Genomic DNA, 12701 nt, shown 5'->3' with positions numbered 1-12701 from the left:
CAAGATGGCGAGAAATTTCCCGATCGAACAATGTAAATTTTAAGTTTTGGTCATTGGTTTTTCCGATATTTATCATGCTGAGGAGAAATGAGATCCACTTGAGGACCCAACTTACTGCTCTGCTTTTAAGAAATGATTCAGCATGAGCATCTGAATATATTTTGAACGTTTTCCAAAGCCCAACAGTTAATCAACAACTTCATTTGTCGTAGGTGTTTGCATGAAATGGAATCACCGACAAGACCTAAAATGAGCCCAAGCAATCAAAGCGTAATCAGGCCTAGCCCGTCTCAAATAATCAGGACCATCACAACGTCAGGTCTGATCACGATCAAAACGGCTGGATCCAAAATTGACTCCTACAGTGCATCGGCAGAGGGATCTCCAACCAATCAGTGCGATGAAAATGAATTAATTGAAAGGTGAGATAGGAAATGAGTAGATATAATGCAATTTTTTTACAAAAATAACTTCCCGAGAGGAGCATCTGTATACCGAGTCTAATATCACTTTCCTGGGTTTCAATATTTTGAAACTTAAATGTGTTTATTTATGATGAAACTATTAATTTTCTCTTTACCATAGACCATTACAAAAAGTGGTGAATCTATGGGGAACTCAACTTTTGACGGAGATGTTCTTTCAATTTATCATGGAAATAATGGGGTCTAATGAGTTCTGACGGTAAAAAATGGTGATGAACATTTTAAACTTTATTTTCCTTGAATTTGAGTTGTCGTTCAGGGTCTGCGGTAGAAACAAAAAGGCTCAAAAACGTTAAAAGTTATTTAAACCAAACCTTAAGCCATCCAAATTAGGAAAATAAGTCTTAATAACGAAATCTCATTGGAAGAACTTCGAGACGTCGTGTGCAGGGCATCCTTATTCCTAACTCCAAACAGCCCTCGCAGAAAGTGCACCTAAACAAAATCGCCGAATTTAATCACAGAATGTAGGTACTCCCCATTCAAGAAAAATGATACGCAAGATTGCGTTCACTTTAAGAGGCAATCTAAATTTTACATCCATATTCATTTTACAGATGCGAGCCAGACAACGACGAGGAAAGCTGCGACTCTCCGCTCGGTATTCCTCCGGAGAAGGACATAAACAGCGATCAGACAGCCGCGAAAAATCTCTCGGTCTATTCAAACATGGTGGAAAACGGGAAGGAAAGCAAAGGAGAGATGATGGAAACGACGAAAAGCGACGAGCAAACCTACTACCTAAAGGACGAGTCATCCTCAACTGGCAAAGGTCCCAACGGAGATCCAGACGGAGACGCAAAGTTCAACGACTACGATGAAAATATGGGAAACAGCGAGATGAAAGAAGACACCGTGGAAAACTATAAAGAACCCACGACAGAGACGCAGGAAGAAGAGAAGTTCATCGGCGAGCCCAGTCACCAAATGGAGGGTGAATCGGGGGAGCAGTACACTAACTACCCCATCAAATTCACCCCCACGGCGAAAATCAGGCCGACCGAGCAGGGAGAGTTCCACGAGCAGCAACACAGTCACCAACCATCGCAACAGCACAGCCATCAACACGAACAGTACTCGGACTTCAAAAACCAGATCCTGTACTCGCCGCTCAACGGAGAGGAGATACACGCGACGACGGACTTCTCGACTGCGGCCAGCATCCTCAGGTGATCCTTATGATCTCAGCTCTTAATGTCCAAATAGCGAAATGCCCGTGACTGGAGTCACGGGTCTAGAGGCCGCTAAAATATCTATAACCCCGAAAAACTGGTGGTAGGGGAGCAAAGCATGCCATAAAAAAAAAAAAAAAAAAATGATAAAATCGATAGAAAAATGAGTTGAAGGGAGTGGGTGATGGAGCTAGTAAAATGAGCTGGGAGGGGGAGGTAGAATAAATGCTGGCAAAAAATTAGAACTAACCTAGCAATGATTATTTAAAAAAAAAAAAAAAAAAAAAAAAAAAAAAAAAAAAAAAAAAACATCAGCTGATAGCAAACAAAGCAAGTTTACCAAAGAAACCAAGGAATGGAACTTTCATAAAAACAGATTAATGGAAAACAGCGTAAGTAGGGTACTTACGTTAATTACCGTTCATAAGTAAACGGTAAGTGCGATTTAACCAAAAATCTATACAGTTCTTTATAAGACCAAAATGGACAAAATTACAAAATTTGAATAGGCTAACGTAAATCTAACGATAGTTATCGTGAACGAAAGAATTGACGACATAGGTCGGGTAACTATTATAGGTGGGATGGGATGGGATGGGTTAGTTGCGTCGATCACAGAATCGTGTTTTGATGCACGATTCTTGTAGATTAGCTAAAAATATTAAGGTCAGTCCAAACCGCAGCTTTCTAAGTTCAATATTAACCGAGATATCGCCCTTTGATAAGTTGGGGTTTTGACGTCATCCACCGCGGTAGTGACACCCTTGGTTTCTTCCACCTTGCTTTCAACTGGGTTTCACGTTGAATAACCAGTGCTTATGTTCGTCACACCGACTGATGAAAGCTAGGTGGAAGAAACCAAGGGTGTCACTTCCACGGTGGACAACGTCAAAAACCCGGCTTTTCAAAGGGTACTACCTCGGTTAATATTGAAAGTAAAAATTTGCGGTTTGAACAGATCTTGTTACTTTTAGCTTATTTAAAAAGAAAGAGTGACTCTATGGCTGGCGTTGTCTACTATGTACAGTGTCAGAACTGTGAAATCGGGTACGGAGGTAGACAGACATTTTAGGTACTTAAAAAGAGGTTCTCTCAGCATCGATACGGGAAAGGGGAGAAAACTGCCTTACAGCACCACCAGAATGCACAGATATACACAGGATGCGCATCGTTTCGACCTCGAGGGGGCTGAAATTTTAGCCTCCGAAAAACGTTATTTCCCGCGTCCTCTCCTTGAAATGGTCGACATTTTGAAGCGCAGAGACACACTTTGTAATTACCGATGTTGATGATCCCTATGCCACTTATCGCCAGTTTTTCCGTCCAGAGGGAGCTGGTGATTAAATTTCCAACCTTAGTGATCTTTTTTTCTACGTGCTTTGATTTTGCTGCACTGAGCGGGTCTTTTTACCTTGTAATCAGTCTCGGTCTCGCAAGAACAGCGAATCGACGACTCATTTTTATTTGATTTTTATCTCCGGTTGGTAATGGAATTGTAACTATTTCGAAACGTTCCGGGTTTCTCTTTTGATTTGTTCCCCATTTGCAGACTTCACTGGGAAAAAAAGTTGCTTGAAACTAGAGTCCAGAATCTTAGTAACGTTGATAAGAAAAAAAAAGTCTTAATTCAATCCGATTTTTCCTTGAATCGAAGAGCCGAGCCTCTTGATTTATTCGGATTTCCTTTTGATTCAAGCAAAAAGTCCGATTGAATCAAGAGTTTTTTTCCTTGTCAATGTTTCTAAGGGTCTGGACTCTAGATCCAAGCGACTTTTTTCCCACCCGAATTAAGTTGTTACTTTATTATAATTTTTGGCTGATTAAGTTATTTCTTCACTCAGGTCCAACCCGGAGCGGATCAACATCCACACTACGGCGGCATCAACACCGACCACGTCCTCGAAAACGGACGAGCAGCAACAGACGCAACACCTCATGGAGCGACAGGTCAAGCTGGGCGACAACAACTCGAATTACGCCGTGTTGGAGTCGACCAACAGTATGGAGTACACGAACTACGAGAATCAGAATGTTACTTACACGTCGTCACCGTCCCATTTCTACCACCACCATAACCACAACCACCATCATCACTCCATACACAATATTGGGTACCCCGGGGAGGGCAAGAACGTCAACATGCACGGCAACGAGCATAACGACAACTCCTCGGCCATCTACTCGATGAAGATCAGCAATCCGGAGCACAATATCATCAGTGTCAATAACTCGCGGTACCTCCAGAACTTTGATGAGGTCAATTCTCAGGTAAGGAATCCTTCGGGATAGCGAGGCTCATTACGTCGCACGGTGGATTGAGTCAATTAGAGAGGTGGACATGAAATTTTTGACTAAAACTGCAAATTTTGAGGTTTTTTTCGTCATATTATAAATTTTAAGGGGTGCTTCGAGAAGACAATTTTACGAAAAAACCAATAGAGCCACTTTTAAAACCTCAAAGTTTTGTAAAAACAGAGTTATAAGCTTTTAAAGTTTCTGAATCATGTCCGACTTCTCCTATTGACACGATCCACCGTGCGTCCACGAAAAAATGCCACTACAATTTAATGTTGTCAAATTTCCCCACGCATATTGCATTTTTTCTTGAAGAATCTTCGGCAAATCTAACTGTAAAATCCACTGGTTTTGCCTCTAATCTCATGCAAAAATTGAACACATTTTGGACGAAAATTGTGACGGTACATGTTTGTAAAGGCTTGAATCGTGAGGAAGTCAATTTTTCAACCTTGAAATGGAGTGACGTTCCTTTGTCTGGAAAACGACGATCACTCATCCGGCGGGTCTGTTGCAAACTTTTCTGGAACGATATGGAGGGAGCAAACTCGTTGTTTTTACAATATTTATAGCAAATTTCAAGTCCCACCTAGATGCTTTTCTAGTCGTAACTACAATTTTACTTTTGTGGGAACAAGGATTTCAGTCCCGGTTACAATACAGCATTTTCCCCGGGACAGATATACTTGGTACCAAAAAGGCAACATCGTAACTGTGGTCATGGTGGGACCAAGGAGACTATGAGCATTGTGTGACTAAAGACTCTACTTTTTTCGTGACAAAGAGGAGTGGTTTTCGCCAGAAAATGACCTAAAAATCACTATAAGGCAGTAGAAAAGTCTGAAATTCAATCCTAACCTTACAATTTGCGCAAAAAATTTGAGTATTTTTGGGCTTCCCCTCCCTCTCAAAATGTTACACTATGGCATAGATATAATTTGAAACAGACGTATCATCTCGGCCCCAAAACTCACACAAAACTCGTCATGATGTCACATAAAGCACAAACAACGTAATAAAAACCAATAATCTAACATAACTCTGTTGATTCTCGCTTTTAAAGTTAAGTTTATTAAGTGCTTTCTTTGTTTGTTGAAATTTAAGAAACTGAATAGATAAATTATTGAAGGCAGGTTTTGCGCATCTTTTTTGAAATATTTTCCAGAGGAATATTAATAATTAAAATTTAATCCTGGCCTTAACATATTTGGTAAATGAGGATCAAGACGAGGCTCTCATACCTCCTCTTTAATTTGCACTTAAAGAAAAATCTCGGTTTATTTACTAAGAAAAGGGTAAAATTACCAAGAATTCAGGGTCCTATTTGATCCCAGTTTTTTTTTTTGGTAAAATTACCAGTAATGGAATTGATAATTTTACCGAGAAATCTTGGTAAAATTACTGAACTTGCTCGGTAATTTTACTGGACCTTGGTAAAAAGTCAATATTTTTTATCGACTGTGGTAGTATTACCGAGATAAAATGGCAAAGTTACCGGGAATTGATTGCCGATAAAAGTGGTATTCTTACCTGAAAAAAAACAGTAAAAATACCGGTTTTTAGGTAAGCTTACCAGTCTGTCTTGGTAAAAATACCAATAATTGGTAAAAAAGTGAGATGGTAAAGGTACCTACGGACCTTAGTAAAAACGCCGAGAATTTCTTTTTCTGTGTGCAAGCCACAAAATGAGAGTTTCGAACCTCGTTGTCTCAGAGTGAGTATATCTTCAATGTAAAAGAGGAGATCGAGAAAATGGAATTCTGTAAATGTTTTCATTTCTCTCGAAAGTGGCAACGAAGAGGAAAATTTTTCATTGTTCGGAAATACTGCACCGGTCCGTATCAACGCGCGCGTGTCTGCTGAAAATAGGCATCAGACGGTTTCTTGTCACAAAAAAAACCGAGACGATGATATCATTTTTAGTTGTTTAGAAAGTTAGTGCAATGCCGGATTCGATAATGAAAACTCGGTTTTTCTCAATCGCTCAAAGTTTTCAGTCTATGTTTTCATGCTGCTGCCCGGATGTTTTCCCTGTTTCCGCCATGGTACCTGCCTCAGGTGAATAGGAATTATTGCACTCTCGTCATAATTTTAGCGTAGTATTTTAAGTATTGTTGATTTTCAATTGATTGAAAAACGGATTAGATACCTACTTTTTTAATTACCAGGTGTAACTGTTGGTGTCAATAAGCGAGACCGACAAAGGACAGCCAAAATATGACAATTTTTTCGATCCATCATAAAGAATCAATAACTTTTGAATTAATTTTATATTAAAAATTCTTATGGAAGCACGCGTGTGCGCGTCAAATAGATTTGCTCTTAAAAATACCTTGCAGTTCAGCTGTTAAATGGACCACTTTTAATACATTATGCACCTTAATGATGAAGTTATAATGTTTGAACTGATGCAGATTGTTAATTTAACGTTGCCACTAAACGTAGTTACTAGAGACGCATTGCAGGATTCCTCATACATTAAAAATAAATGATAAATGTTTACGTCTTGACTAGGAGACTTAAAAATTCTACCCTTATAGTGATGACTCTTCCAAGCTGGTAACTCTGTTTTCTTCAGTATGAATCCATGATAAATATCGATCGTAGGAGTCTCACCGAAAATCGATTGTTTTGCGTACATTTAGATGGAAGAAACAATGCTACGAACTTGAGAGGACCGTCTTCGGCTCTAACATAAAGAATTTAAGGGATGAAGGAAGGAAGGGAGAATTATGCTTGACCATCTACAGAAATAGGGATCATAATGCACGGATAGTTCCTGTATGAAAAATTCATTTCAGTTTTTCTTGTATATACGCACTCATACATTTAGTCTTCAATCAGTGGCATGGCGTGCTTTGCGATGTATCGATTGATACGCCACTCAAACCTATGAAAAAAGATCGATTATCAAGGTGTTTGCAGCGAACACCTTGGTAATCGATTCTTTATCATAGCTTCAAATGGCGAGATATCGATAATCGATCATTCACGCCACGCCACTGTCTTCAATGCACCGAGAAAAGCTTAAGTGAATTAATTTTCTGCATAAATTTCGATAAGAGGAAAATTTTGAAATAAACCCTTTCAAATAACTGGCGAGTCGGGTGTTTCAAGGCTGCATATTGTCTGCATAGATAAGATTGTTCCGTTAACCTCAATTCAAGTTCAACAGAACGCTGTTCTGCGTCGGTCTAGCTTATTTTCCCCAAGTTTAGTTAGTTTTTCGTCGGCTGGAAAATGTTCAGTATACACAGTTTGAAAATGTAGCTTGCTGTAAATTGTATTGTGAAATTCTTTTTGAGGGAATAAAACGTTAGTATAGCACAGGGTCAATAAAAACGGTTACGTTCTATCTTACTAAAGTTTTAAGTTTAAGGTGTCGATTTATTTTCAGTTGTAGTAAGCGTTTTTTTATTAAGTTCTATTTCGTAAAAGTAGGCTGCTTTTTTGTTTGCAATAAAATGTGAATTTTGAGAAATTCCCAAAAATAGGTCCAAAACGTATTTCAGACCTTGAGTTTTCATACATGTGTCGTTATTTGTTGGTGTTTTATGGGTAACCCTCAAAGGTTTGAGGGGTATTACAAACTTGGATTCGATCGAAATAGGTTGTGTTTTTAATGTTTAGTTAGAAAATAAATCAGATTGTAGAGATGCATCACTCCGTCAAAGCAAAGTGCATTATTCCTTTTTTTAAATTTCTGCGAAACTGTCGGTCTGAGTGATTCAAACCAGCCAAGTGTCGATGAATATAAAATATTCTCTTGTATCACTGTTAAAGTAGTTTTCTTGCATTTGATCAGTAAATAATGAAAACAGCAGCAGTGCCTCTTAAAACTTTTGAAAATTTGGTAAGTTTTGAAGTCAAATACTATTCACGTGTATTAAACTGAACTAAACATCATACCTAAAAAATAATACATTTGCTTCAAGAAATGAGTTAAAATCAAGGGATGAAAGTAATATTACGATCAATGATTTTTCTTAACAAACTTAGCGAAGCGTAAAGAAAAGCGTTCAATATTTAGTCCCCCCCCCCCCCCAAGAAGTCATGGCGGGCGCTGAGGCAGACTGGTTCTGATGAAGAAGTGTGGCGAAGCGTCTCTAGTCTCACAACACAGCTTTTAAAAGCGCCTGCAGAAAGATAGCTAGCGTACACATATTACCCGGATGAATTCGATGTTTGCGCGCGTCAGCGCAGCGCAGCGTAAGACCTATCAACCTGGAGAGTTCAATCTCTCAGCAGTTGAGATGGTCCTCGTTCAAAGTAGCGTAACTTCGTAACTAAGTAACTTCGGTTCTCACAACCGAAAAACGTCGGTTCTCACATTTGAATTACTTCAGATGTAAGAACTGAAGTTTCAGATATCTGATCCAAACCTCGACAGCCAGACCTAAGGTGTTCAGATGCTCAATCTGAAAACTTCAGAGATCCATTGACCTAAACTTCGGGTCCCACGCATGAGGTTTTTTTCTCCTTGTAGGACACTCCCCTACAAGAAAATTTTGATGACGTTTAACAGTGAAAATTTCTTTTTGGCGGGCAGGTCACCTTATACAGCCCCACGGGGACGAACTTCATCACGAAATCCTCGGGGAACAGCAACGAAAACATGAACCATGACTCGTACTGGAACAACAACAGCTCGAACAACACGAGCAGCGGGAGCAACAACAACCACCACAACAACAGCGGCGCCAACAGCGTGAATGGACACGAATCCGCCGAGTCGCCGGGCGTCATCGATTACGTCACCGCGGGAGGGGCGCAGTCCTCCTCCGGGTTCCCGGTCTCCATCGCCGGGAACCTCCCCGTCATGTCCATCGAGGCCATGGTCCCCAACAACGGGAACAGCATCCACATCTCCGCCAACGGGACCCCCTACGCCGTCTTCGGACACAATTCCTCGTCCAACTGGATCGGCGAATATGACCCGAGTGAGTAGAACTCCATGTCAAACGGATAGTTAATGGAGATGTTGCATGTGTGAGGAATTTGCGATTTGACTGTTAATTCTTATGTAAAAGTTCGCGAGAAACATGATGGTGCCACTGGTTTTCTCTGAAATCATCTCCCGAGCTCAAAAAAAGCTCTCAACTTGAGGCCAAAATGGAGGGGATATCCCACGCTATCCTGAGAGTCCACCTCTACATCAAAACAAACTCTTCATGCAAAGATAGGGAGCAAATACATTTGCAGTGATGCCGTGTTTTCAGTTTTGGAGTCCCCAAATGAAGTGGCAGCCCTGTCAATGTATTTGCTCCCTATCTTTGCATGGAGAGTCTGTCTTGATGTAGAGATGGACTCTCAGGGTAGGGCGGGATATCCCCTCCATTTTGGCCTCACTTTAAGAGCTTTTTTTGAGCTTGGGAGTTGATTTCAGAGAAAACCAGTGGCACCATCGTGTTTCTCGCGAACTTTTACATGAGAATCAACAGTCAAATCGCAAATCCCTCACACATGCACACGCAACATCTCCATTGGACCGCGTTAAGCAGAAATGAACCAAACCACATCAGCTATTGGCATATTTAACTGGGCAATTTAATTTTTTACATGTTGTGCGGATTTTTGTGCAAATTTCAGTGAGTTTTCTGTACAGTACGAGGCAGATTCCTTTAAATTTTTAAAGGAATTCGCACGAACGTTCTCTTGTAAGAAATGAAATTGCCCAGTTAAAGTAGGAAATAACTGATGTGGCTCGGTTCCTTTCTGCTAAACGCGGTCCGATTTGCAATGTCTAAAATTTGATGAATTCCGTGTTTGAGTGGAATGACTAATTGGGTAAATTGAACACAAGAATAGCCTTGGTCCATAAATTGAACAATTATTGGAGGAAATATGACAAAATGATCTAATCTTTTTTAATGCATGTGTTTAAAATGGGCCTGATAACGTCTCTTGGCGGTTAGTTTTTTTCATTTTTGAATCTATTTTTATATAATTTCTCATGATAGAAATTTATTTTGAAAAAAAAACGGCATTACATTATTCAAAAAAACATTATTCCTCTAGTCTTACCTAAAAAAAAAAGTTATAAATAAGAAACAAAAATATCATTAATTTTCAAGGCATAAAAACGTTGCATGGATTGCTACAACCCTCTAGTTCAGAGCGGCAATATTGCGACGAAGCTGAGCTCCTCGAAAAAGCATTACAAACAAAATAACGCGACATAAACCAACCAAGATGCCCTCTGAAAGATTTACTCGGCATTTAATTAATGAGCGAAGCGTAAAACAATGGAAAAATATTCGAAGTTAGGTTCGAACCCAACATGCAACTATTTTAACTCCGTGGTGAGCCGGGTTGCATACGCTAGATTTCGCAGGCACAATCTGAGATCTGCCCACGGCTTTTGCGACAGGGTACGGGTTAAATTAGAGTTTTCCTCAAAAAAGAAGTCTACTTCGGTCAACTAGTCTGCTTCTTTCTATTCTGCTCCCACGTCTCCTCACGTTCCTTCTTTCACTTTGATTTTTCCCATGCAGATAGGTGCTTTTATTATTTCGCTAGAAATAGTAGCCCTTTGCTGTGAATTGTAGCGTAACTGATATTACACTGTAGGTAAATTTTCAGTTGTTATAATTCACAGGGCTGTAATTCAAAAAAAGGTCTTCGCAGTGCACAAATTCATGCTCAGGAGTGACACTGGAAGATAGCTTAGAGTAAGATATTTCTCCGGAAATTATACGGCGTTTAGAGAACGAGTAATTAATCACCCTTCCTCAGACGAGAGAAGGAAACTAAATTTTAACGTAGCAAAATTTCCAGTCGCAAATTGAATTTTTACCCCAGGATACTATTGCGTGTTTCTTACTAAAAATATTCCTAATTTTTTTTTCTAATTATACACACCATCCAGCAAAATTAAAGACAGACATTGCACGCTCGTATTATTATAGAGGATTAGCTAGTTTGAGTCAATCCTGCATCCTTGGAATAGAGATACGTTCTTTTTTCGCGGAAACTACAAAATTTAGAAAGAACAGGAGCAGACCGAGGTTCACTAACTTATGCCCAAAGACATTTTTATGTCAGTCTAATGCGTACAGGATCTGTCAAACATCCTAGCAGATCACCGAACAGCAGCAAATTGAAAATCTGCACCAAAAAAAGAAAAAGAAAATCATATTTAGGTAACTATTTTTGCTATCACGTCAGATCAATGCACGAAATCGCCGGACCAACACATTTAGTATACGACATCGGTAATTAGATCGTCTCGGCAAACGCAAAACGGTAGGGACCCTCCAAATACCCCCCCCCCCCCCTATTCATGCATGCGTTGTTTTTACTTTCCGAACACAGTCGGCTAACCGATGCATACTTCCTGGCGCCAGAGCCCGGTCTGCAACCCTCAGCATTATGGCAAGCGGATATCGATACTCACTCGAAATTGAAATTGCTCAGAACTTGAAAAATAATTATAATACGTCTGGTTTTATCAGTCAGCGAAAGCTTACCGCAGGCGCCAGCACTGCCAGCAGCTGCAGAAAAACTGCGTTCTGCTCGTTGAATAAATTACAAATATGTCTAAGAATGCCCGTTTCGTTTTTCTCCAAGCTATGACTTTTTAAAACCCGCCATGCCCCATCAAAGCATACCTGCCCGACATGGGTGGCCAATTTCTAAAATTTAATCTCCTATCCTGCTATCAAAAAAATACTAGAATATTTAGGGCAATAAGGAAAAAATCAAATGAGTGAGCTAAAAATCATTGTGCTGAAACTTTTCGTTGTATAGGTACATGTAAGACCTTTCGGTGGAATTAAAAATAAAAGTGCTGGGTAAGCGAGTTAAACTTAACTGAGACTTAATTTGCAGAAGCCAATTTAGAAAACGAATAAATAAATTCAAATGCAAAAGGTATGCCAAAATATTTTGAGCAAAAATCAACTTCTTTCCATAGAATACATAGATGTGGTACAACTAACAATTGAGGCCCATTCATGACGTATGGAGGGATTTTTTGGTAAAACTTTGTGCTAAAAATTGAAGATTTTTTAGCTTGTAACGACAAATCAGGAGACTTAATAGCGGGAAGACTTATGAAAATCGGGATTCCAAAAACACCCCCAAAATCCATAAAATTTCCGAGGCAGCTAATTTGACAGGGTAATTTTTGGGTACCTATTTGCAGACTTTAGTATTTCAACAGGGATATTGGGGGAAGAGGGCGTTCCGCGATTCACTGGTGATGTGTCGTTTTATTGATGCTGCCCTACCCTTCCCCTCCCTTATCTCCGGACTACCGTTTCTATGGTCTAAATATTTGTTTCAGATGGAATGTTTGGAATGGATAACATCAAGGAATGTGTAAACTGTGCAGCAAGTACCACTCCTCTGTGGCGGAGAGACGGCACGGGGCATCATCTGTGTAATGCATGCGGTCTGTACAATAGAATAAATGGCGTGAATCGACCTCCAATTAGAACAAGTCAGAAAAAAATTGCGCAGGTAAACTTTCAAACGTATTTCTTAACATTCCTAGACATTTTGCTCTCTCTCAATTTTTCTTGCTATTTTTTCTATACCGAAATCTCCATCATTAATCGTGATAAAAATCTACTTATGCAGTTTACCTACTCAGTTTTACTTAAAATGCGCAAAATATCAACAGGAAAAGGATAGATATTGAATTTTTCTTGAATAGTTCTATGTAAGGAAAAGAAAATTTTATGAACATTTCCGTTGAATGTCTTCTTGAGTTTGTTCTTTTGGAACGAACCTCGTGGTGCGGCTC

At 39.6% G+C, this 12701-nt stretch overlaps 1 protein-coding gene across 1 annotated transcript in view; it reads left to right on the top strand.

Moving 5' to 3' along the window:
• The window catches only part of LOC109032979 (uncharacterized), a 38933-nt gene that overhangs the window by 9322 nt on the left and 16910 nt on the right, over window positions 1-12701 (top strand). The window contains exons 2-6 of the mRNA XM_019045343.2: window positions 213-422; window positions 1043-1654; window positions 3499-3925; window positions 8502-8892; window positions 12240-12415. Of these exons, the coding sequence (XP_018900888.2) occupies window positions 226-422; window positions 1043-1654; window positions 3499-3925; window positions 8502-8892; window positions 12240-12415 (1803 nt within the window). The 5' untranslated portion in view covers window positions 213-225. The remainder of the gene's footprint in view (window positions 1-212; window positions 423-1042; window positions 1655-3498; window positions 3926-8501; window positions 8893-12239; window positions 12416-12701) is intronic.

This window comes from Bemisia tabaci, chromosome 7 (assembly GCF_918797505.1).
Source record: "Bemisia tabaci chromosome 7, PGI_BMITA_v3".
Taxonomy (NCBI): Eukaryota; Metazoa; Arthropoda; class Insecta; order Hemiptera; family Aleyrodidae; genus Bemisia; species Bemisia tabaci.
This window is presented reverse-complemented; position numbering and strand designations above follow the sequence as displayed.